The following is a 27,553-nucleotide window of genomic DNA, read 5'->3' on the forward strand; positions in this document are numbered from 1 at the left end:
AGTGACTCGCTGCTGGCGCCGTTCATTACAGGTTTCGTCTGCACACGCGATATCTAGCTCCGTTTGGAAAAACGATACTTAACAAACAATATGTTTTCACAGTATCTGGCAACGATCGCGAAAAAATTTGGCAACTAACGGGGAAAAAAATTTATCTTCGATCTGAATTTGATGGAATCGTATTTTAAGAAGCACAGTGCTTCTCAATCTGAGAAATTTGAAGAAACGTAACTTCCTTCTTTATTGATAAAAATTGGTCAAACTTTCAAGACTGTAGAATTTTTTCTGTTCTGTTCACACCAGAATCATTCGTCGTAGCGACTCTCTAATTATTTTGAGCAATTTACAAAGACTAAGGGGAAGATCTGTCTATAAGAAATTTGATTATTACCTACTAGTGCTATCGAAAATGTTCGGAAATAGTTGCTGCTTTTGTTCCTATTTATAACTTTCCCGGTGATACATGGACGACCCCTATGTGTCTACTGAAACATTTGTGGCTTTTATCGCATCGAAGCATTGAAACAAGCTCTCTCTCAGTACGTAACTGATTTCGAAAACGAGTTGTTCGACTACAGAAGCATTGACGTCGATGCAAACGATCGAGACCATTTTCAAAGGGCAAGAACGTAGCTCTGCCGAAGCAGGATTATCAGCAAGAATGCGGACTAACCGGGAGACGAGTGATAAATAACGGTGGCTACCTGTAGACTGTGTTATCTAGGAATGTTAGCAGTCCGACAACGTCAGACACGTGGTGCTCTTATGTTTTACACGCTAATAGCGACAACGTTTCTATATTCTAAACCGTCGAAAGCCTATCGATGGTATCGTGTTCAAGTAAAAAACGTTAATTCCATTGAATTTGGATTTAATACGCGTGATATCATTGCTGAACGCAACGTTCTCCCTTATAGCAATCAGAGTACAGCTTCAGACTTATCAAGATGCATTATCAAATACACTACGTACTCCGTTGATCGAGGAGTAATCTACAAGCTCTAAGACTATTTATTCGATAAGTTCGATCGAACGTGTTACTCATCAAATATATCTCTATCGTCTCTAGTTAATCCATCCGTATCTTATTTATTAATTTTTAATTACTTAAATTTCGGTGATTAATAACATCAATAGATCTACATAAACCTACATTGATAATCGATAAAAAGAAAAGAACATTGTTACGGTCCAAAGAAAATTCGATCCTGGAAGGATTAACTCAAGACCATTACTAATTGGCGATATATCATAGTGATATAAATCAATGTATTTCTTAAACCGATAGAAATATATCTTAACTGAAAATCAAGTTACACTTTTATTGACAGTGAAATACGATGTATCATACCTTCAAAAGTAAAAACACACAATTAAATTTAAATTCCCAAAACTTTAACTTACAATTGCATCCAGTCAGATCTCTCATATACATCATAATTGATAAGTAACACGTCGAGAGCATAATATAATCAACACTTACCCTTGCTCTATCCTGTCGACGGGACCGCCAGGACCCATCATCGCAGGATGTCCAGGTCCAATAGGTCCTGTCATCGGATGACCTGGTCCGAATGGACTTCCGGGTGGCATACCGTACTGGGGACCGCCAAACGGTTGACCATGCGAAGGAAAATGGGGATTCCCTGCTCCCGGAGGTACGAACGGCGGTCCTGAGGAACCGGGTCGACCGACGAATTGCGGTGGCCCGCCAGATGGCGATCCGAACGGGCTCGGTCCGGGCCCATTATATGGTGGCCCGGAATTATTCGGCGGCGGAGGGAAGCCCGAAGAATTCGGCGGTGGTCCGGGACCAGGTGTCGAGGAACCACTAGGCGCTGGCGAGGCAGTATATTGAGGAGTCGCAGAACCAGGAGGCGGACCTTGATAGGGTGGTGCCCCTGCTGGACTACCAGCACCACCCGGGAAAGGACTTGGACCCTGGAAGGCCGCATTACTCGGTGGACCACCTGTACTGTTGTAAGGACCGGAGCCAGGGCCACCACCCTGGCCAACGGAGTTGGGTGTAAAAGGCGATGCCTCCGAGCCGGGCGGCGGGCCCTTCCAAGAGGCTGGTGTTCCCGGATCCTCCAGCGTGGTAGTGGCTGCCAATGGCGTGTTTAGGCGGCTACAGCCTGAAAATTTAAACAATTCATGATGTTATATCTGTTATACTTTAGAGTAATTGACTTCATATTACAAGAACGTAAGAATTAAATGTGTTATACTATGGTGCGTACACTTGGAAGTACAAAGATTCTAAAACATAAAGGAATTCTTTCTGTTATATTACGGATTAACCGTTATGATGTTACAGAAATACCAAAATGAAGTATGTTATAATATAATATACGTATTAGTACATATACATAGGTACCAAAAGACAAGAGAAGTAATATTGGAATAGTATATATAATGATATACTATTATACCGATATAATATATTCATTACAATTCCATTATTTCATACTATTCCTCTTATTACCTTCAATATTGCACATTCTTATAGATACAGATACACTTATAATGTATAAAATCTTCAATATATAAATGTTTTCATGTAGTACGTAAAGATTCTAGCGATTCATTTAGTTATCAAGCTTATTTATGTGCGATACAAGTAATTAGCTTCACTATTATATTTATATTCTATCTATATTTAACACAATAACCTTTTTAAGCAATCTCGTATAAGCTACACTTATGAGAATAGCATATCGATGCATGTAAACAACTCCAATAGTAGTCTAATAATAAACAACTCTGATGCTTATATTAAAGCCACTTTACGTAAAGCAATATATAATATAGCATTTCTAAAGAATTCTAGAAAACAGAGAAGCAGAGTAAAATCACCATTGTTTGTCCCATTGGCCTTCATTGTCCTATGGTCACCCAGATCATTCCATTGCACCGATCACCCACAATGTAGGAATCAGCACTTGGCAAAGAAAAGGTCAATCTTCCTAGATACGCTTAATTCTCAATTGAACGAGATCACAAGAAGGTCACGTCTCAATTCCTGCATGTGTAACAACTCGAGTTTTCCTTAGAATTGAATTAAGGTTATGTGCCGGTAACCTAACCTATAGTGCGGTTAAAACGCGTTTCGCGAGTCCCACCGACGGCGAGGGGACTTAAAGCGCACGAAGCACGATTCACGATACTTTTCAGGAGTCCGGATTCGCAGTCTGTCGACGCACCGTCTCATCGAAAACTGTGAAAGCTGCGAATAACAATGGGCACCTGTACTGTCGCGTTGCCGGCATTTTCATGCTGATTTTCGACCTGTTTCAAGACGTTCCACCAAGTTTCGAGTCGAGATCCAGGCGCGCACCCACTGTTAGGCGCGTGCACAGGTCCGACATCACGCTAATCTTCATTCATTTTCTCGTCACATTGCAAAAAAATTCGCGATCGTCCAAACACAAATGACTCGGTGCAAGAGAGAGAAAGTGAGAGAGAGAGAGAAGAGGCAAGCGCGAATAAACACCACCAGAGTCAACAGACGACCCTTGCCAGGGACGTAGCGTGCAGGTGGCGCCACAGCATTCGTATTCGTATTCGTATTTACCGAAGGTTTTTAACCACGCATTAATTTACATCGAACGAATCGTAATAATTCTCCGTAACCGTTAGAAAGATCGAATTTTTGTCTACCATACGTATACTTCATTGATTTAATTACCCATAAGGTAAAGATACATGGTAAACACTGGACGAACGTGATTGTATCGACACAGACGTTCCGAAACGTCAGGTTTTAACTGTCAAGACAGGTTTCGCGAATGAAAATACAGGAAGCCTGTGAGGAACGCGTGACGGCACGAAAAAAAGTCACTAGTCTCCAGCACTTTCACTCGCGATTTGTCACTCACACGTGCACCGTTCGCGACGACTCGCGGAAATACACGTACGCACGTGCGCCAGGGGTGTAGCTAGTCGACACACGCACCTAGTAGTAAACTAGACTAGCTGCTCCCTCAACGGACCACGTGTTCAGTACTCACTGTCCCTCCTAACTGCCCGCGCCCGGGTGTCAACTGGATTTCTTCCTCGGTCGTAGCCAATAATTGTTATCCGATACATAAAAATCGGAAGACGCTGCCATTTTTAACAGACCGGCTGCATGAGCCGACGCGGCAGCAACGACTGCCTCACACCCCGCCCAAACACACTGAAAGCACACCCCATCAAGGCATACGCAGCAGCTCCGTAGTGCAGCTCGTCTTTTCTGCGTCGTTTGCCTTGTGCCTTTACACGCCAGTCGAAAAATCGTTCGGCCGCTAGACACGCGTGTTTCGTCGGCTATTAGCCACGCTTTCTCTCGATCCTCGGAGTTAAACCGTCGCCTAAGTAATCCAGTCGTATTGATTCTAAGCCGCGCGCTACCTTCGCGTAATTACACGGCTGATATTCCTTGCGCGTGCACCCGAAACTATTCACCGATTTTTCCCTAGACGCGACCGTTCTTGCCGGCTCTACGCCAATGCGCCGCGCTCTTCTGCGCTTCGTTCCTTCTTCCTCGGTTTCTCTCAATGTCTCTTCTGCGTCTATCAGTGAACCGCGCGATTCATTCAAATCCTTGAGAGGTATCACTCTGACCGGCTGTAATTTCCGATCGATTAATCAAGAGGAAACTTTGGCAACGCGGTGTCGCCTGTTGCATGCGAGTAACACAGTGTGTACAGGACGTGCAGTAACGTAATCGCCTTGATTTGTAAACAACATGAGATGCCGGCTCAGTTCGTAAAGAGCGATGCACCAGAGCGGGCCAAGTTAGGTGAGAAAACAATCACACGCAACAACGGAACGACCGGCCAACACGCGTCCTCCAAAGCACTACTCTCCCGCTCGCTATTATTTATCACACTTCCTCCCTTCGATATTTAATCAAACGTTTCTCTCCCCCCCGCTGCGGCAAATTAGAAACCGACGCGACGTGAAGAAACACCACACACACGATGCGTTTCTTTAATCCTCCTCCTCCGTTGGCGCACCGTTTCCGTGAACACTCGAAAGTTAACTCTCGTAACTTTCTGCGTGCAGCACAGCCAGAAAGCGTGGCGCACAAAGAACACACGTCACCAAGCAAGGATATCGAGGAGCGATCGAGCACGAAAAACGATTACGGGAAACACACGCGTCATTCGCTGCTCATTCATGGACGACTCGCGACGTGGTGGCGTGGCTCGGCCAAACGATTACAAAGAATGGAAAAAAGAAAATTAGACTGGACGTCAACTATGACTCGAAGATGCGAGAAAAAACGTGTAGAATTAAAACGAAATTTGTCCACCGTCGGCGTGATATCGTTTCCCAAGAACTAAAATCACGATCCGAATGCCCGAGACGTTGTGTAAAACATGCAAGACGACGCGAGAAGGCAGCTGTTCCACGTGGAGCGTCGCCCACGGATGCGTACGGCCCTGCGCCGAGAGCTAAACCCCCGACCGCAACGGGACTGCGCCTCGCCACAGTTACTCTTTTCTGTCACCGCCACCGCTGCCGCCGACGCCGCACTCGCCACTTTTACACAACGAAAAAATGTTTCATGTTTCTAGCGGAAAGCGAGGATCGGACAGTTTCCTAATCATCTTTATTCGCGTATGAAATTCTAATCGATCGCTGAACCATGAGAAAAGAAAATGAAAAAGAAGATAACTGTAAAGAAGGGATGTTTTTCGCGCGTGGAATGGCGCAGCGGCCGCCACATTTTTTCTCACTCCTCGTCGTTTCAAAGTCCCTCCCGTCGCGGGGGACTCAACACTCGCCGGTTGACAGTGTCACCCTAAAAATCAATAAGGGGTTCACCCTCGACCCTGCCCACCCTCTTCCTCCTCCTGCACCTTTCTCCACCTCCTCCTCCTCCTCCTCCTATTCGTCCTCCTCTTTCTATTCCTCCTCCACCTCCGCCTCTTTACTCTCTGCGTTTATCCCAGGAACGTATAGCGGGGGTCGATGGGTTGGCGAGGTTATGCTGGTCAGACGACCAGTCATTTTATTAGGCGGTGATGCGACGCCAGGAGGCCTGCTAACCTTCAAACGCCGCGTTTAAGCGGTTTGCGTTTAAGATGGCTTTCCTTCCTATTACCTTTCCAAAATTTATCTCTTTCACTTAAACTGGCTCGCGAAAGCATTCGAAAATTGTTATGTTTTTATTGTATCAGTTATATAGAACATTTCGAAATTTCATTAGCATTGTAATGAGACACGACTATCATAATTATATTGGTAAAATCTGAAATCATTCTGAAAATGTATATAGAAGTTACGAGATGTATTCCGAGAAAGTTTCTACAAAAAGAAGATGTATTTCTTTTTATGTTCTTCAGAGTGAAAAATTTTACCTTTTACTTTGTATTGTTGTAATAATTTTCAACGTTTCAAATATTGTTCTAATAAATAACTACGAGTCTAGTTCATATAAGTTTTTCTTCTCTAATTGTAAGAAGGATTTTTAGAAGAAGAGAATAGGTTGGTGTTTCGCATCAAGAATATTGAGAACTGCTGGACGCATCCAGGCAGAACTTAACTGCATTTACGTCTCTAAGCAACGAGCGTTCATTTTTCCATCCTTTTCGTAAATGCAACCGCGTCTGGCGTCGCGACACCCAACCGCGTTATGCTTCCTTGTTCCCTGGCGAGTCGTTCGAATAGAAAGGCGGTATCAACGGGAAACTATGCCGACCTACCTCACCACCAAGTTGAACTACCAGAAAACGGAGAAGATTAGTTCACGAAGCCGGAAGTTATCTGGACCGGAGCACTTTCTAAAATTTTACGAGGCTGAATCGTTGCTTCAGCTATTTATTACTATTATCAGCGACTGACACCAATTCGCCTGGGACGTGAAATAGATCGAACAGTTACATAACTTTAGGGAAAGCAGAAGTTTCAGCTTGCTATACTTAAGAGAATATTACACGGCAAATATTACAATCTACTCTTTGATAGTTCGTATTATATCCTTTCTCTCATGTTACCCTCGGACATTTACTGTAATAAAATCAACAAGCAAACCGAGACAGTAGCTTAAAAACACTAACAGAAGTAGCTGTTCAAAATCTTTAACATTCATCGAGTATCGTATTATTATTTAAAAAAAAATTTATATCTAACTATTTACTTAGCGTGAAACCTACCTGTTAAAAATATACTGCTCAGTTCCATCCTTTCCGTGTTCCATCATCATCCGTTATTTTCACTTGTTTCTTGATTCATCGATTTATTCGAATTTTCAAAGACGAGAAATCACTGTGTAGCGAAGAACTAGAGCGTTCGACTTTTTAGCCGTGAGCGGAGGCGAAATCCCGAAGAAAGTTTTCTACCGATAAACGTTCGAAGGTCACGGCTGTCAGACGAGAGAACCACGAGCATAAGAGTACGCTTGGCTCGCTGTCACGCGAACAACGCTCGCACACTGTATGTCAGTACGCATCTCGATGTCTATCTGTCGGTGAAGGCACGATTCGATAACCCGCGATTCGGGGTCAGTATGGCCGCCTTTTATATCCCGGAGACGTTGAAAAGTCGTCTTCAGTGACAGTTGATGTGTCGTCGAACGAAGAACACGCGGGGTCCGGAAAACAGCTTTGCGACCGTGCTTCGTTAACGAGGCCAGCTTTTCACGCGAAGCTCAATGAGCGATATACACAACGATACACGACTGTAATGAGGCCTTGAATGACCGTGGATAGAGCCAGATGTATTCGAAAAAGTGCTCGTATTTTTTTCTTCTTTTTCCTGTTTGCATTAAATGCAAGCTTTTGGACGTAAACGTTGAGCTGCATCGTTATGCGATGAAATAGCGTAAAAGCGGACTTAAGTTTCTAAGTTCGTTACTGCGTGCGTGCGTGTGTGTGTTCATCAAATGTGCGAGACAGAATGCATGAAAGTTTTAAATGAAAATTGCAAATGATACGCCGACGAAGTTCTCGTACGCAGTATAAGAATAAATTTCTTTTAGCTTTCTTCCAGGCTATTTAGTCATTTGTACTTTTTCTGCATCTTTAATTAAAGATTACACCAGAAGAACAAGATAAGTGAAATTTCCTACCTTTCACAGGGAAGCCGTTCTAAGATCCAATAGCTTAACCAATCAATCTTATACTATCGAAATTGTCTTTTTATTTGGCTTTAGAGCTGAACATATGTTCCTCAGAAAATCAAGAAAAATGTGCTCATGTTTTTTCCTGTGTTATTCTATTAATAAGAAATACAAATGAAATGATATTTAGCTGTACGAATCAGACCGTACAGATACAATTCTCCAGGTTGTAACCGGTGGTGATTGGAAACATTTTTTTTCCAATATTCTCATTCTCTTTGTGTGTAACCAATGAGAGAGAAGTCTCAGGCCGCGAAAACTCATCCGTTGTGGCACTTCGATTTTTCCCCGACCCCGTGATAACTTTTTCCCGCAAACCATACGGAAATATCCGCCGCGAACGCGTGGCAAGCCACGAGGTGAATGACAGTTGCGGACAGTTCGTACACAAGCACGTTCCACTGACCCTGGGTTGAAACGATTCGAACGAGCTCGGAAACAACCGACCCTTGCTTGCACGTGCTCTCTCTCCCGTGGACTTTCTGTACTTTTGGTCGACGCTGTTCCCCGACTAGAACTGTCCGAAGAAAGCCGCACACCGTTCACGGAGATATTAGGATAAGTTTCATTCATACAAACTTTGGAACAAATCTCGACCTTCGGAAACCGTGACGGTGCGAAGTCTACGAGCGGCGTTCGGACTCAAGCAAACTGAATTTAATTTCCATTAAACTCGCAAGTTTATTACATGGATGAAGAATTTCTTCCAGTTTAACGAGTTTAAATATCTTGATAAAATTTTGCTCTTTTGCTAATAAATTGTAAGGCCGTAATTTCTCATTTGTTTCGTTGTGTTTCATGATATACAAGATTTAGCCTATGATATATTTAACGAGAACAAAGTTAGATCTGTATGAAGAAGGGCTCATAGGGGAAAATTTAAATTTTTGTTGATCTTTTAATTTTCATGTTATTTGTTAGCTAAGATAGTTGGAAAGGGAACAACTTGTTACATTCCAAGATATATATAAATCTTTTAAAAATAGATGAACAGATTATTGAATTTAAAAATTGCTTATCATATTCATCTCTGTGATGGTCACGTGTAACGTTAACTCAAAATCGAGGAAGAAAACGAGATTGTGAATAGAATATAGTTTTGGTAATATGGCTCTAATTACTGAATTTTAGGATTGTTCCTTTATCTGTAAAGATAAGATATAATTGTGCAAAGAAATAAGATTGTGAATAGGATAGTATAAAGACCATAACTCAGAACATCAGGAGACCCGAACACAAAGGGAAACTTTCGAAAATATCGGCGAAAAGTTTGGAAAGTATCGTGACTGTTCGTGGATTGTTCGCAGCTGTTCCTAAGTGGACTCGGAAGCTTCGGAGTTCATGGCACACAGAAACAAGTTGGATCTGCGGAAAGGCACGAAGGGAAGGCCAGAAGAGCAAGTTCGTGGTTGGCTGGAGCGGGGTGGCATGAGGAGGTAGATGAGAACGAAGCACGGAGGGAGAAGCCACGTACGAAAGAGAGAGGGAGAATAGGTCGATACGGTAAACTATTGTCTGGTGGGTGAAGTGTTCACGAGAACTGGGCGGAAGACAGCTTTGCGCTGGTTACGTGCATTCTCTGCTTCGCATGAAACGCGAAGATATGACATGCTCGTCACCGCAACGATGTTCAAGCGCGTCCAAGAAACCCCGCACCTCCATCTACGCCCGCGTAACCTTTTGCGCCTGGTCCCTCGATCGATACTGGTGCACGAATCGAATCGTTCTACGCGTTATTACCGACCGAGAATACGCTGCAATATTGTCCGTGATTTAATTCGTTTTGTCTTCTATTTTCTCTAAAGGGCTATTTCTCATGATTTAATTATCCCATTTTATTGATCGTTAAATCTTAGTAACGACCTATGTACGTATTTTTGTAAAAATCGGTGCTGCTTTGCAAGAATACAAGTGGAATAAAAGTTGGTTTTTAAAATGGAAACGTGATATTTCTACGCAGTACTATTGCGGATATGTTCTGAATGAAGATTTGATATTTACCTGAAGAGTGGTTAACAGCGAAAAACAGTTTCATTTCTTCTAATAAATTAAATCGACGCACTTAAAATTAGTATCGTTTATCCTACACTTTTAATTTCTTGAAAGAATTTTTTCTGTTTTTTCCAAAGTCCAGAATCTTTTAAATAATATATCAAATCAGAATACTAGCTACGTATATAGATATTTTGTTGTGTTTAATAATCAAAGAAATTTCCTTATTTGTTCCCTAATAAGGAAGCAATTAGATTGCCCCTACTTAATTTATGAAGGTTCGATAGCGTGCAACGACGCCCTCTACAATCGAATCGTTTGGCGGGAGTATCGAAGAAATTGCGATAATCGCAGTACAAAATTCGTTATGAAACTAGTCAGTCGAAGTAGAGTGAAGTAGTGAATTTTTGTGAAGCGTGAATGCGAATTTTCGAGAATTTCGTCTCTGATCTGCAGATTTGTGCAAGTATACTACGTACACAAAGGCAGTTTGGCGTGCAGCAGTGCGCAACAATCCTACATCGAAGTGTGTTTGCCGATTGTCATCGGGGGATGGAGAGGTAAACACAATTCCACCCTACCACCTTGTTCTATTCGCTACGTGTACAATCTACACATATCTGTGTGTTCGCCAAGGTACATTGGCAGCAACGCTGATGTGGGTTTCGATCGTGAAACCACTGACTAAATATGGAATAAATCTGATATTGTATGGGTTTTCGTATTTCACGTTCTGAAATATCGATCTCGAAAGAGACCGGACTATTTCTTACGATCTGTGCGACTCATATTTATATGTGAAACATATTTAACTCAATCATTGAGAACAATAAAAGTGGACTTGGCACCTTACGGAACATCGCGTTCAGAACATGTTCTGTAATACCGACCATTCAGAGGTTTTATTACGCCCTCTACAATTTATAACGTTGGGTACAGTGTAATTAGTCTGTTTGAACGCGCTCCACATATTCAAACAAAATTTTAGTTAGTGGGCGATTAAATAAACTTCTTCTAATTGGATTGATTTATCTGAACTTGAATTACTACTATGAACGAGAAATCATAAATAATAAGGAGAACCAGTAAGCTCGTATTATATGGACTTCGGTTATATGAACTACTTGTCCTGCAGCAGGTTCAAATAAACGGGATGTCGGAATACTTTATACTCAATACAAACACGAAAATGAGTAAAATTAGAGATATTAGCAATACACTGTGGTTATCGGTGGACAAAATAAACGTAACATGAAATACTTTCTTGTATTTCACGATGTAAAAGTTTGTATATAGTTATGAAATCATACATTATTGTTGTAGAGAAAATAAAGAATTCTACGCATCTATAATACGCATTTATAATACGCGTTTGCACAGATTGAATTAACGGTAGATTAAAATAGTGTACTTGATAAAATTTTGTACTTGATAGAAGATGCTTCGATGCTGTGTACTTTGTTTGTAATAAGACCATGTGAAACTAACCTTTATGCCGACCACCGATAATTAACATTCGAATTAAATGCGGAAGTTAATCAATAAATTCATGCTTTACGAAGAAAAAATTTGTTACGACTGAATCTTCTACTGAATGTGATATGTAAATCTTCGTTCTAATCTCTTATGTAAATTTGAATCTATTAATGAAACGATCTGATGATTTTTGAAAACGTACATGCATAATTAAACGGATGGTATTATAATTATACTCTTTTCCGTGGAATTTGTGTATATAATATTGAAATAGTAAAATATGAGATAGTAAGGTTATGTCGAGTAAAAATAATCAGTAGGGAAAACAGAGTAGAAATGATTTTGTGAGGCAGAACTTTCTGCGTCTACCATTACCGAACTGGTTAAACAGGTTATCAGTTTATAGCCACCGTAAAGACATTTTAAATTTCGCGGCACATGCTCGTGCATTCCGCGCCATTATCTTTTTTGTCTCATTTTAGTCGTTTCGCTGAGTTCACAGCACTGCGCAGAGGATATGTTCGAGGTAAATATATAAATCGAAAGTATTCTTATCGCTTCTATTTTTTACATACATTTCTCCGAGTATTTTTATATTTTGTGGAAGAGATCTTTATTTAGAATAATTATTTAGAGATCATAAAAGTGTTATTAATACTTACTAGTCAATGCTTCAGTTATCATCATTATGATCATGAGATCGTCGGTTTTTATTATTAAATAGAACAATGGAAACATGTATTTTATGCATCAAATCAAAAGCAAGCACGTTTCAATAGGTTTCGAGTTTCAAATCGTTTTATTTTAAACTTCAAATAAAAATTTAGACGTTTTAAATAAAAAATGTCAAATATTATAACTTCTAAAGGGAGAAACACGTTCACTTGCTTGAATTCTGTCAATAACGGATTCATTCGTAGTAGATATTTTATTTCCAAGTTAGGAACTGAAATGCCCATATAATAAAAAATATTTGTATCATAGTAATAATTATTATTAAATTGGGAAACGAGGGTTACGCTAAAAAGTCACTGCTAAGTATACAAAATGAAGAAAAACTCGCAAAAGAAAAACAAAAAACGAACATAGACTTTCTTTTTTCTTTTTTTTTTTTTTTTTTTTTTTGAATATTAATCGTTCTCTAATTTCTGTTCTGTATTCGCATTCATACATTCTTATCTCATCGCGCGCGTCTTTGATGTCTCTCTCATTTGCTTTTTTTTTTTTTTGTTTCTCCCTCTCACATACATACGTACATTCTTCCAAGTTTCTTCTCTCTTTATCGCTCACGCACTATAATTCGAGATTAAAACATCCACGGTAACAAAACAAAAAGAAATTACATAAAATCTCCCCTATGGAATTTTGCACTTCTTTCCTTTCATTTAAACTTTCTTCTACATTCTTATAGTCTTTCTAGTTGATAAAGGGCTCGTTAAAAGCACATACAAACGACCGTCGTTATCGTTCGATTTTTAAAGTCATTATCTAAGCAGTTTTATGGCACGTATTCTCGTACAAGCCCTTCCTTTTACTTTTCTTTCTTTTTTTTTTTTACTCTCTGTTCCGAGAAAAAGAAAACTTTGTCCTCTTCTTCATACCACTTCTTCCATTTCGTTTAGCCATTGTTAAATGAATTTCGCGGAATTATATCGTAATCGCAACAATAACGGATCTGCTTTTGAATATATACATACACTCTGAAATCAGAAGTCTTTTTACCTTCGAAATACGGTTTATCAGACTTGGACGTGAAGAAGGTCTGTCTTAGATCGTATTTCTTTCGGAATACGTCAACGATCTTTGTCGATTCCCGACGGTTTTCCTTCGTAAAAGCTCAAAAAAGAAAAAAAAAACAAGAACTTTTTCTTACAAATACCTTGCAACATAGCACCATTGGAACAAGAGAAGCGTTTCAAGGCAAATCTAATAAAAAGATTATTTGTTGTATAAAAAAAATAATTCGTGCTTTTTTTATGCTACGATGATAATAGAATCAATTGAAGTAAAAAAAGAAAAGAAAAGAAAAATGATTTCTACTTTTCGGCGCGTCGGGCGTAGCTCGAAGACCTTTCAAAAAACCGCGATCGTAAGTTCCAACAACGCTCATCATTTCACCCTTGTTTCGTAAAAGAACTTCCAAACATGAACAACTTATTGTTGAAAGACATCGATATAGAAATCTGATTTTGCTAGAATGGTCAGGCGAGGACCTTTTACACTCTTGTACGTTTTAGGGGTACGAATGTTTTTTTTAACATTATCTGATATTTTATTTTTGTTTTTTTTTTCCTTTATCAGAGTATCCTAAAACGAACAAATTCTATTAATATGTCTACATTTAACATGGATATACCATCGGTACTTTTTTTCTTTTCTTCAGAACTTTGGTGGCCCGCGATGTTCGATCGCTTTCGGCAGCGATCACGCGTATTTAATCAGTCAATTATGCGATGGTGCTCCTTAATTGGAATTTAAAATAAAAGATTCGCATGCTTCTTTTTCCTTTTTCTCTCTGATTTGTTATTTTTCACGAGCAATCTCTCTGTCAATAAAAAATGAAAACAATCCTTTTTTTTATCTACGCTTTCGTTTCGTTATAGTTCAATGTACAAGAGATTTTCTAGAAGTATTCTGCAAAATATTGCGTTGCACCCTAATAAGAATATATTTATATATATGCAGCGATACGACTATCGTTGGCCACACAAATAAGACAGCCTGTACATTTACTAAATCTTAACGCACTTATGTAATATTGAAAGATATAATGCAGGGAATTTATCTAGCTTAACGAATACGTGATTATATACAATATATACATATCTCGTTGCTATAACATCGCTTGCGTGCACTTATTTGTTAGAGCTGACTACAGATTAGTGTGTATGGTGATAGTGTGTACGTGTCAATACAATGAAAATTGTCTAAACTTACACAGTAGAATAGGGTTCTCGCGATCGTTACTACGTAAGATTTATCGTTATACAATAAACAATTATACATTCTGGCGATCCGTCGGTTAAAGATCTCGCATATACACATATATGTATATACATGTATATATACATGTATACATGTATATACATATATGTGTGTGTGACATACATGTATATGTATTTATATATATTTCTTTATTTATTTATATATTTATTTAGTTATCACATCGCACGTTCGAAATTAAGAAATTTGGACTCATAATGGAGAATTGAATTAATCTCCTGAAAAAGTTTGCATTTTCGCGAAAAAGTATAAGAAAAAGAACGTAAAATTGTCATTGAATTTCTTAATTAATTATTCCTAGCATTTGACCGTTACGACTGTACATTTAAACTTTACGAAGGATGAACGTTGAAAAAATTGTTTTATCGAATGAAAAACAGTCAACTGCATTCATTCACTTCTAATATTGAGTTCAGTATTTTTCTTTCTTCTTAATCCTTTTTTTTTTTTTTTTTTTTTTTTTTTTTTGCTTTTTTCTTCTTTCCCATTATTCGTTATCACAGTGTTTTAGTACGTTTTTCTTAATTAATATCGAATATCCTCTCGAATATATATAAAAATTAAAATAAGACCGAAACATCGTTTCATCGATTTCCATTTACAATGAAGTTATCTCGTTATTATTGTTACATATAAAAAATTATTACCTAATTTATTGCATGATATATGCATGCACACACTTATTTCACTGTATGCGCCTATTTTTCGTTTGTAGTTCGAACTTCGTTCGATCTCTCCTTTTTTTATCGTTTACGCTCGAACGACACTGTATTATTCTTCCTATATCGTTACAATTAAATATTTAGAATATTATTCAAAACGACAGTGTATTTTTAAATGATCGTCGGAAAATGCTTAAACGATAAAGTAAATACACATTCTTTTATCGCGATTTAAGATTATTCGCTGAATGTCTTTATTATTTATTGACAATTACGAGTAAATTCCTCATAGAGTAATTTCAGTGAAAATAGAATTCGAAGCGAGGAATCCGACGGATCTTTGTCTCTAGAAATGAAACCGATATTCGTTACACATCGGAAACCCTAGATGAGATCCCATTGTCTACTTAGACGTTGGAGCAGCTGGCTGATGCTGCCCCGCCATCCCCAGTCTTGGTTGCGAGGAAGCAAGTAATTCTTTGTAGTACGCACTAAATTCCGGCGGTAAAAACGACGTGGCAGCCGTGGGCGGAATCGGCGGGGGAAATAAACCATTATAGAATGCGGAATAGTACATGGGGTCTAAAATCGGTAGGAACTTGCCGGGCGTGTTTGGCAGTTGTGGAAAGAAAGCTGGATTGTTTTGCGGTACCGTAGGTACATAACCAGAAGGTATGCTCGGAACACTGTGTCGTCTTCCAGCTTCGGTTTGCCTCGGTTCCTGTGGCTGGTGGTGTTGTTGTTGTTGTTGTTGTTGAGCGATTAACGATTTATCGCCCTCGCTGATTCGACGTTGTTGCTGTTGATGTTGTTGATGCATATGTTGGTGCTGGTGATGATGCTGATGTTGAAGTGAATGCTGCTGATGCTGATGCTGATGCTGCTCCTTACCACCGCTCATTTCTACGTTTTTTCTCCTGTCGATCGTATTCTGTTGCTGAATCGTTGCCATTCTAGGATAATTTCCACTATTCAGGTGATTTAGATTAGGTACATTCGGTATAACAGGATGACTCGGCTTCCTAGGTGTGTACGGTGAAACTGGTTCGCTCCTCGTCGTGTACTTGCCGTTCAGGTGTTGCCTTCTTTGCACAGGTATCGCGCTATTTCTAGATGGACTCGATACCCGGACATGCGTCGGTGTACTTAAGTGATTATTTTTTTGCTTAGGGTTTACGATCGTAATTTCTAAGTTATTCGAAGCCATCGTTCGACTGTCGAGTACGTTCTGGTAACCAGGGAAGGTACTTCGTTTCGAACAATCTGTTGGTTTCTCTTTAATCGACGAGTTCCTCATCTCCAAGTTTAATGGATTAGGCCTCGGCACTACAGGTACTTTCACTATTTCTAAGCTCGGCCTCGGGAACACCGGCTTGTTCGATTTTTGCGTTAAGTCGAGGACCCCGCCGTACACAGGGTCTATATTATTGTGTATCTGATGCGGCTGCAAACGATGCAACGTGGAACGATACTTTGGAGGGATAGGAATCTCTTTCGGATCTCCGTAAACCATTTTTTCGTTGTGTGCGAATATCGACTTTGACTGTGTCACCTTGGGCGGAAATATCCTACCGTTAGGAACAATTGGCGGTACGAAACGATGATTTGCTTGATGCAACCCTGACGACGCTGGTGGCGGGACATTAGCATTCGCGTACAATTGTAGCAACGCGGCGTTATTAGAAGTACCTAGATTTATTACGCGGCTGTTCACCATATTATTATTATTCATCATAATATTATTATTGTTATTGTGATGAGCAGGATGTTGCTTGGTCGGCGTTTGTAATCGTGCTTGATGATGATGATGATGTTGATGCTCTTGAGGAGACGATAACATATGCCCTATATCCGGCGTTACGGTGACGGAAATCAACTTAGGAATGGAATTAGGTGTGACTGGAAGAGGATACGATATTGGCGGTTTTTCTTCGGATTTCATTGTTGCTGGCGCAGGAGGATTACTTTGAATCACGCTGGGTCGCGTATCCAAGTCAACGGCAGTAACTTCAAGACCACCCTCGCGAAGTATTTCCAATTTACGTTTCTTAAAACTGGGAATGATTATCTTATCCCTACTCGAGTCGCTCTCCGTTTCAAGGTCAATCACTTCGGGTGATCTAGGAGGCACTATCGTCTTCTCCGCGAAAATTGACTTCTCGCCGAACAACGGTATGTTCTCCTTACCCTGAGCCAACAGGGTGGTTTGTTTAGGATCTAGTTTGATTTCTTTCATATCCTTCTCCGGTGGTGGTGTTAACGTTACCACCGTAGAAGCATTCGTTACCACTGTAGTTACCGGAAGACCCGGCGGTGAACACGACGGTGGAACTTGTTGCGATATTAGAGGACTGTTGAGCTGCCTCTCTAATACACTTTGACTTCCAGTACCATTCGTGGGTGTCGTAGATGGTGTACTACTCGGCGTTGAAATTGACGTATTAGAAGAAGGTGGTGGACTTGGTAGTTGGCTTGTTTGCTGGCTGGGCGATGGCGTACTATTGGCAATCATAGTATTTAACGATTTCAAGCGTTCTTGTTTCACTCTTACGCTACGCAGAGACGATGTCTTGCCAGTCTCCGTCTTCGGTTTTTCGCTCGAAAGGAACGGCTGTAAAGATAAATTTAATTATTATATCGCTCGTATTATTCAATGAACGAGTATCCTATAAAGTATAAATGATGAAGTATCTCGACGATACTTACTGCTGCCGACGATACAATTGATTGAAGAGGAGGAGTTGTAGCAGTAACATTCGTTTCTACAGGGGGAGGCGTTTCCGATGGATATGAATCGTTCGTCTCTTGCTTATTATCTTCAGACTCTTCGGACACGCTGCTACTCTTACTTCGCCTTCCGGGTGTCAGTCTAACTTTCGCTTCCTCTCCTCTTTGATACCTCTCGTAGGGTAACAGCAACCTGTTCGTACGACCCATTCCATAAACCGTCACTGACTTGATCGCTAATACATAAAATCATTCGAATACTTTACCTTTCGTAATGTCGTCGAGTGATGGTCGCAGCGCTGGTGGATCCTGTATTACCACCTATGTCGTCGTAAATGTTCTTCCAGAGTCGACCAGCACTGACGGAATCGTAGCCACCGAGCAATTGTACTTTCGTATAAAACAGGAAGAGATCAACTGTAAACAAAAGAACATTGTTAGTCCGATATCTTCGTTGTATCTTTAAAACATTTATTATAAGGAACGTATGAGTTTGTCAAAAGGAAACACTGCTGTAGATCAGCTTCGAACAGTACCAATCACTGTTTTAATTTAAATTACAATAGATTAATATGTTTTTATATGTATGCAGGCGAAGATATGAGATCTGAATTAAAGGTGTCTAAAAAAAGTTTTCCGCCAATTAAAAAAAAAAAAAAGACGTCACACAGATACTGACTCTGCCTGTAGCCCAGCAGTGGCATCTTTCCGACAGGCGTACCCCGCGAGTTCATGAAATTCTGCACATCCGTTAGGAATTTCTTTTCCTCGGCGGTGGTCTTCCGCTCGCTTCGTCGTACCACCGACGAAGGTGGCCTTCCAACGCTTGGTACCACCACGTTCGAACTCGCTGGGGCACTCTTCGAGGTAGACGCCACGGATGCCTCACTCTCGTTGCTCGATTCGCCCGGAGATGCGCTACGCTTTTTACGCTTCCTTCTCGGTCTTCCTTTTAATTTCGGCGCTAAAAAATTATTTTACATAGTTTATTTAAATAATTTTTTTTTAATTCAATCATTCTCATCAGATTCAACCTTTAACAATGCAATAAAATAACGAAGAATCAAGAAAGCAATTTAGAAAACAAGTATTTCTTTATCTCCCTAAGATTTCTTGCATTTCTGTTATCAGCTACTCCTAATCTGTTAGAAGAAGTTAATAGTTGCGTTATGTATGATGTTACTTAACATGTGCTATATTGTGAAAACATTAAGAAAAATATATCCATGATTGCGTTTTTCTGGATTACTGGGTAAATACATATATAAAACATTATACGTTTACGATACCGTAATGTTCTTCTTTAATATCTGACGGTTATAAAAGTCTTACTGTTTGTTTCAATGCGATACACACAAAAGATGACGATTACCACTGGAATTAAATTAATAACAGGACAATTCACGTCTCGCACGATTTTCGTTTCAAGTAAAAAGACTGCCATTAGAATCGCGTGAAATTTTTTTATTTCCCGTAACAAGTCGAAATTATACGCAAAATGTGAATATAAAATAACCTTGGTCATTACATTTGCTTCAAAAGTAATCATTTTAAATGGCAGTTCAAAAAAGAATATTATATTTCGTGAAATGTTTCGTCACGAAAGTTTGGAACGTACAAAACGAACAAATTGACATGTGCATTATGGAAGTTGTAATTACTAGAGTAATAATACGATGTATATAATATTTTGTGTTACTGCAGGACAACAAGTTAGTTTTACTACGTAACGAATACTTTCAAATTGTAATTCATATTTCTATCTGTTTTACATTACCAGAGCTGAACATACATATGTATGTATGTAATTATTTATATCAATGCCATACGGCTAGTTTTAACACAATTAAAAAAGGAAACCTTCAAACATCGACTGCTTATCAAAAGATTACATTATAATTTAACACTGTACGCATTTTACACTGGGCACTTGTAACATAGATAAGTATATGATATTGTTATCGTTTCTTTATAAGTTTCTGTATCCATTTCACTTCTACGTATCACATTTCAATACAAATTCTGTCCAAGAAGTCATTCCCCATGTCTTTTGTATGAACCACGATAATTTTACTCACCAGCAACTTGAAAATACACAATTTTATTTTCTTTAATCTTCATCAAAATAGTCATTGTTTGCCTGTAATGGCGTCAAAATTAAATAAACGAAACAATCAATGTGCACAATATACAAAGTCGCACCATCACTGTTGTCACCTTCACTGGTAAAATTTCTAGAAATCCTAGCAGAACAGTTCGATTGATATTTGTACATGGATGTTTGTTCTACTGAATGTATTAATCCGGATTATGACCTTCGCTGTTATGGTTACAAAGTATCTTTCAGATAAAGCAACACGTCGTGCACGATGGGACCTTACAATAACGTTCTTCTCGCTAGCTTTACTCAACACGTTCTGCTGTTTTTTAAATACTTCTCTAGTCTTTAGCTAGCCTATGCAATCGTTTGCTATGACTACGTGCAGCTAACCTCGGTCGATAAATGATAACCCAAATTGTCGAAATTAATATGTATCTACTTTACGCAATGATTATTAATTATATTATGATTATGAATAATTATTAATTACCACGTAAGAACAGCATGGTATCTGATGTTTAACAAATAGGGTATTGAATAAAATTTTTACTTAGCAGACAGTATTTGTCGATTTAGTTAAAGATTAACGAATTATGTTCAGTGCATTGACTTCTTAAAAAAAAAAATAAGCTCTAGTTGTCCTGTTAATTAGATTAGGAGAAATGACTTTATTTTAATACTTAAGAGGTTAAATATTAATAGTAAGATACATAAATAAAATAGCTAAAAATAGGTAATTAGTAAATTATAGAATTAAATAGAAAAATATTCGATAAATAGGTAAATAAAATCAGATAATAGTAATGGGTTAATAGATTAACAATTGAGCGTACCTAGGTGATTGCAGAGGAGCTCATGAGTTTCAAGGTCCGGGTAGTCGAAGGTATCTCTGCAGAAGAGTACCCTCGTACCTGGTGTGGCGGTGAATCCACCTAGTGCAGCTGCTATGGACGAGCAAAGCCAGGACGGTTCGGCACCTTCGAGCCTACGCAACAGTGCTCGATATCGACAGTACCTGGGGTACGAGAGCACGACCACTTTCGTTTGAGAAATACAATCTGATTTCCTTGTGTTGTGATTGCTTTCGTATTCCTTCTGTTGCTTATCGACGTCTGAGAAATCGATGCCAGGATCGGTGAGCACCTGAGGTTGTGGTATCTCATACCTTAGCGGACTGTTCGCCGGAGATGACGTCGGGGTCGGTGGATAAGACACCTCGCGACCCCACGACCATTCCAACGTAGGCGATAACCAGGTGACCAGATCGTGAACCCGCACGACCACCTTTTCCGATATCGTCAGCACTTCGTCCTACAATCAGACAAATATTTTCCTTTTGTAGTAATAATTGTTTAATAATTAGTAATTTAGTAGGTACACAATAGAAAAGGTAAAATAGAAGGATATAAAAAAAAAGAGTAGAATAATTTATAGAAATCGAAAAATTAGATTTCAAAGCGTGATTCAAGAGCGTTTATTATAGATAAACATAATTACAAAATCTTTAACGAGTACGAGCTATTATCCGCGTTACGTCACTAACTTATCATTTAAGTGACCCCTTTTCCATTATTAAATCTTCTCCTCAAACTTGCTTTTATAGACTCTATAAATATGTATTTCCTCGAAACTTTTGTGCATTACTATATCTTCTAAAAGTAGGACGAAAAGTTGTCCACGTGTTTCATCGTGCAACTTTTCTTTACGATAAAACTTGCAGGGCATGTTGAAACAGTGTTTTTATATTAAATTAAATTACTTGTTGAATTAAAATAAATTACCTAACAAGAGAAGGGAGATAAACAAGATGATAATCAAGTTAAGCAATTTCGATGGAAACTTTCGGGATTTCTATTGTCTGAGGATGCAGGAACCTCTTTTACCAGTGAGACCTATCTAGAGTATTATTTTACCAACCTTCCATCGACAGGTGGAGGCACGGTCAAGTCCCTGCGCTGCTTAAACTTCCCGATAATCTGACCTGTCCTGTACATAGATCTACTTGTCGCGTGTACGGCTAACACACCTATGTGCTCGTTATGTATACACATAATCCAGCCAACGTAACTCGTGGTTTATGTTGTACCTCGAGTGCATCGTTACCTACTCTGCTTCGGCGATAATTTAATTGTCCGTTGATGCCAGCGGCGACGTTATTTTCACAAAGTTTCAACTAACTCTTGGATCTGCTGATTTGTGGGATTTAATTCAACTGTAGGATATTGGTACCCATTAAAGCTTAAAGTATAAATACGAACGTTAGGAAGATTGCAAATGACAGTAATAAAGTATAAAGTTATAGAGATAAAAAAGTTTTTTTCCTGTAAATAATTTAATATCCGAAGATGGCTGAAATTGCATGATAGAACATGATAGATGATAAATGCCATACGCGCTCTTCGTGTATCTCGAAGATCGAACAATGCTAGTAATGACTCATAAGGTAAACACTGGTGTGAAATTTATTACCGAGACGTTGGACGCCTATAAATCAAACAAGAAAAGTAAACGTACAACACGACTAAGTATTAATGTTGTTCTTTTTCATCGTTCCTCGACCTTTGAATGAACATAAGACGAGCAGGAAATCAAATCGTAGAAAATAAAATGAACTGAAAACGTAGCCATTTAATTAATAACGACTTAAAGAATTCCAACTATCCAAGACTGAAATAACTGTATTTATTCAAACAACACGAAGTATGATGTTATATTTAATTAACATCGCCCGGCTCTCTACGACGTTCCTTCGCAATTAGCTTATATAACTGGAAGATTCGTTAGCGGCAAATCGAATCGTCCGGAAAGAATTGAGATTCAACGAGGGGCAATTGTGAGATGCACTTGAACCGGTGGCTCTGCAAGTAAATCCGTTAACCCACGGCGAAAAGAGCCTTGAGCCAAGTAAAATGGCCGGGTTTTAACCCCTTGCACTTCAACTGCCAGTCAGAGTTAGCTGTAAGATGCAGGATGTTTCAATGTAACCACCGCTAAGTTTGACAATATCGTTTCATACTATCCAAACAACATATACAAACTCACCAAAGTATTCGACCACTTCTAGACACTTCTTATTAGTATGTTATGTGTGATATACCACCATTTAAAAATTTTATTAGCGTAGTGAAACGCTATTCAGAGACAAGCTTGATACGAGCATATATTTCTCATACATCACAAAAATATTTAAACAGTTTCTTGTCAACAAGTTGGTTATAGCAAGAAATCTCTATATTTAATGGGACCATATTTAAAGAGATATGGCTAATTATAATTGGAAACAGAATTTAAATATATACTTGTTCGTCTATGCTACGATATGATGTTCTATTTAATTTGTAAGTCACTGTAGCCTGGGTTATACTTTCATCTTTTAGCTCCGTGCTCATCCGTGCCCTGCTTCAACTCTCGCCACTCCACTTCTCTTTTCCTCTGCTTATCTTTTTTTCCCTCCTACCTATTGCTCGTCTTTCTCTCGTCCCTCGTTTACATCCCATTCTCCATCTTTTCTTCTCCCATCTCTATATCTCTTCTTCTTTCAGCTTTCAGCATTACCTCCCTTCTTTTTTACTCCCACACCCTTGGTCACTTATTTGCCCTCCTGTTTGTACAATCTTTTCTTTGCTACTTTACCTACTCGCTCGCTTTCTCTGCCCGCTCTAATGCACAATCACCGGATTAATTTGCTGATTGAAATAATTTACCGAAAAGTACCCTGTGTTTTTACGTATCGTTTCTTTATTAAAAATAAATTATATCATATTTACATGTACAAGGACTGATAGTAATATGTGAAATGTTTCATCAAGGAACGACCCTGTTGATTCGTATAACAATTTGCAGTGTATCAGAAAAAAAGACGTATTTTTTTGATAATTACAAGAGGCTATTGACGAGTATTGACATGTCAGTCCCATTGCTACTAATGCAGATTTATTTGCCTCTTTTGGTCACGTTCATCGCCACTCGTTCCTTCTCATTGTCAATCTCAAAGAAAATCTTGCTCTTTTCTCTTTACTACGTCGTTCCATTTCCCTGTCTCCTTCGTGCTTCCGATACCAACCGTATGGTTGGTCGCTCTCTTTCGTCTTCTCCACCCCTGAATCACGACTCTGAAAACAAACTTTTCGTCTTAATCGCTGGGATACGCGGAAAACGATAGAACAGAATGTTGTAACCGAGAAGTATCACGCGTAGCACAAAGAAGAATCTTCCGACATGAATGCCTTTTTTCTCTCCTTTGTTCTACTCGCCTCTTCGTGTATTTATTGTCATGATTTCCTAAGAGGGTTCTCCTCCACGTTCTATTGACTTTTCGGATTGCCAATAGCTCCCTCTCTCCCTCTGTCTCTCTCTCTCTCTTTCTTTCTTCTCTCCCTCTCTCTCTCTCCCTTCCCTTTTTTTCCTTTCGCCCCTCGTTGCCCTTTCACCCTTATTGATTTCGTTAACACGAAGATATCGTTTTAATTAAATCCCTCGATAGTTTTTGCATCATTTGCCCACGGCTACAAAACCGTTTGTTATCAGATACGAAATCGTGTCTGATTATTCGTGTATTACATTCGGTGCCGTTGTTTCTAGAGAGCGAGTAAACTGCGGCAACTTTGTAATCACGTTAAAGCTGGTAGTGAAACTGATGGCGGGAGTTCAACTCGCAACTCGATTCTATTTAAATATTTAAATGTAGTTTTAAACTTCCATCCCCGGACGAAGTTTCTCCAAATTGGTAATCTCTTACTTTTCAATCGTCTAGGCCGAGCACTTACGCGAAATGCAATTAGCCAACTGTAAATTTTGGATAGCGAGGTACATCGATCAAAGAGCGTCGTATTAGTCGTGGTACGAGGGCTGTGAATAGAAATGACTATAAAATTAATTATATGACTAGCGACCCGACACTAGCGTTATACTTACTTAATTAGTAGTACGCTATATCAGAAGTAGGGCAGAATTACGCATTAATGAAAATATCTTCTTTGCGTATAATGCAATTAACAGTATATTCTGGTGTTACGTTTATGGGATTTTCTCGCATTACCGAGAGATCACGTCTAGTTAAAAATCGATAACTGTCCTGAATTGAGCTGCTAAACGGTTGCTTTTCCTAAGCGTTGAGACAACGAGTGATTTAGAGGCAAGTACATAATAGATACGTGCTTCAGTATAGCGTACGGATCTTCTCGTATCATCGAGATTCTGTCTCATTGATTATCAATAATTATCCCGAATTAAGCTAAACAGCTGCTTTATGTTAAGACGAGCGATTTAGATGCAAGTTGCTCGTGTATGCATAAGTAAATTTTCCGGGTCCGTTGAAAATTTTTAATGAAACCAACACCAACACAGAGGCAGTTAAAGTTACGTTTTATTAATAGCTGAATGGATATTTCAATAAATCTTATGGCGGAACATATTTCAAACAGCCCTCCGGCAAAGTATGCACTTGCAAAATTCAATTTAACAGAACTACGAACGTACTGTTTGAGGCGTAAACTTTTCGCAAAGAAACAGCTACCAGAGGAAATTACATTTTAAGGTTTATAGTATCTTGAAATATTAAAATATATCTGGTGGGAAACAAACGTCCGTGACTTCCTTTCCGCGACTGTTTATTACACCTTCGTGTTTATCCGTAGAAATATGGTTGCTCGAAGGAACTAGGAAAATATACAGCGTCCCGGCAATCATAGTACAATCGACAAGGGGGTGATTCTACATGGAGAAATATAAAACACAATCTTTTCATACGGTGCAACGTTTCCAATGAAACTGAATTTGAAATTTTGTTTAGTCAGAAAGTAGAATAAAATTGTACCGTTTAAGGCCATCAAGAAAATAGAAAGTTATAATCTATATTTTCAACTTATTTTCATACGCTGTATAACCTTTTATCGATTATTCGCTTCTGGAATTAGTCTGCACTTAGACAAGTTGGCTTTCACAAAAACAAAACGTCGTACGAAACAATTTTGTTCTATAGCTTCGATTAGTTCCTTCACACAGAATTATCCCTCTGACGATCATAATTGGCAAAATACTCTGTGCAAAAGCGAGAGAGAAAAAGAAACTTTAACAATCAGGCGAAAACGATAAAATTAAAAGATAAAAAGAGTCAATGTTCCTTGCGAGAGAATAAAACGATTGTTATGGAAGCAGAGCGGCACCGAGTCGTTTTACACCTCTAAAATTTAGCTAACTTCCGTCGTCTGTACATTTAGAAGATGAGACAAACTCTCTCTATGCAGCCGAGTATTCCCCTTGACTGCACATATCCGAGATGTGTATCTAGAAGAGGGAGAGCCAGGGAGTCAGCCAGAGAGGTAGGGCGAGAGGGTTAGGGAGAGACAAGGCGATATCTGGATTAAAGGGGTCAACGGAGAGAAAGAGACAGGGCGAAAGGGTGAGAGAGGGTTGCGCAGCGAGGGGAAACCAGCGCACATGTGTAAGGGCAACAATGTGCCAGAAGGTAGTGCAATGTTGGCACAGATACAGACGCAGATTTAACCCCAAACTCATGACATGGACAGTATGCACGGAATCATGTGGAAATGTATTCCGACGTTGCTATGGGGATTCGCTGCCACCCTAAACACACCGATAACCTATCAATTCTCGGAGACTAAACGACCCCACAAAGTATAATATCTTCCACGTAATACAAAAATTATTGTGTGCCATCTAATCCCACACTGGCAGATGGCTACAATGTATGAAATTTTATCTCGTACGAATTAAATAATACCGTAATAATATGGTTCGCAATCTTAATCGAACATTTTAATTTTAAAGATTTTAATCAAACATCAGAGCTGGCAAAATCGTTGAAAAATAAATTTAAAGGATTGTGAAACTCGCCTTATAATTTCAACCGTGAGACGCTACATTTATGGAAGATTTAATTATGCAAAAGTACATAAAATATCCAAAGTACTTGTACCGCTCGTTATAATATTTAGTAAGTGAAACAAATCTCTGGCTAGGTTCCATTCTTTCAACTATACATTTACATAAATGTCTACAGTCCGCTAATAATCCATTAGTGGTGATTAATGCGGCTGTAAATCAATTAAAAAAGAAAGAATAATATCCGATAACGCGTTTTATCGTAAATAGCACATTATTCTCGTAAATTTTTCCTTTGCAATTCGCAATGGCTGTTGATATCGCGTGAATAATAGCTGGACATCGCAACTCGCTCGAATGGCGTGTTTACACTCGAGTAATTGTTACAAGCATGTACTCGATTAAGATTTTATCAAGCTCGCGCGATTCGTCAATTCCATCGTGCATTATCCTTTATACTCTCTCTCTATGCGATATGGTAAGAAGGAAAAATTGGCACGATGAAAAATCCATTCATATCGGCGAACAGAGACGTTATACGTACATTCCGGCAACATCTGTCAAGCGGAAGAGAATCGGTCTTGTTTCACGATTTCATATCTCCGAGCGGCCATTAAAGAGTGGCGTGGATGGATTAAG

At 39.1% G+C, this 27,553-nt stretch overlaps 2 protein-coding genes and 1 long non-coding RNA gene across 9 annotated transcripts in view; 1 reads left to right on the forward strand and 2 right to left on the reverse strand.

Annotated features, from left to right (window-relative positions):
- Positions 1-7,261, reverse strand: part of LOC132913935 (LIM domain-binding protein 2) — a 133,667-nt gene extending 126,406 nt beyond the window's left edge. For 2 of the 3 annotated variants that reach the window (XM_060972617.1, XM_060972615.1), the window contains exons 1-2: positions 7,146-7,261; positions 1,484-2,135 (exon numbers count right to left, since the gene is read on the reverse strand). In XM_060972617.1, coding sequence (XP_060828600.1) covers positions 1,484-2,135; positions 7,146-7,173 — 680 coding nt within the window. In that variant the 5' untranslated portion in view covers positions 7,174-7,261. Of the gene's footprint in view, positions 1-1,483; positions 2,136-2,856; positions 4,172-7,145 lie in introns of those variants that run through there. The other variant, XM_060972616.1, reaches the window with a different exon arrangement.
- A 2,015-nt stretch (positions 7,262-9,276) lies between these two features.
- On the forward strand, positions 9,277-11,875 carry LOC132913958 (uncharacterized). Its single transcript, XR_009659494.1, has 3 exons — positions 9,277-10,478; positions 10,559-10,662; positions 10,739-11,875. It is a non-coding gene; the product is annotated as an uncharacterized LOC132913958 (long non-coding RNA).
- A 913-nt stretch (positions 11,876-12,788) lies between these two features.
- LOC132913927 (mastermind-like domain-containing protein 1) overlaps positions 12,789-27,553 on the reverse strand; it is a 173,631-nt gene continuing 158,866 nt past the window's right edge. For 3 of the 5 annotated variants that reach the window (XM_060972590.1, XM_060972591.1, XM_060972593.1), the window contains 5 exons: positions 20,905-21,382; positions 18,650-18,934; positions 18,237-18,387; positions 17,950-18,163; positions 12,789-17,854 (listed from right to left, as the gene is read on the reverse strand). In XM_060972590.1, the coding sequence (XP_060828573.1) occupies positions 15,647-17,854; positions 17,950-18,163; positions 18,237-18,387; positions 18,650-18,934; positions 20,905-21,382 (3,336 nt within the window). In that variant the 3' untranslated portion in view covers positions 12,789-15,646. Of the gene's footprint in view, positions 17,855-17,949; positions 18,164-18,236; positions 18,388-18,649; positions 18,935-20,048; positions 20,693-20,904; positions 21,383-27,553 lie in introns of those variants that run through there. The other 2 variants (XM_060972592.1, XM_060972594.1) reach the window with 2 other exon arrangements.

Source organism: Bombus pascuorum, chromosome 14 (assembly GCF_905332965.1).
Source record: "Bombus pascuorum chromosome 14, iyBomPasc1.1, whole genome shotgun sequence".
Taxonomy (NCBI): Eukaryota; Metazoa; Arthropoda; class Insecta; order Hymenoptera; family Apidae; genus Bombus; species Bombus pascuorum.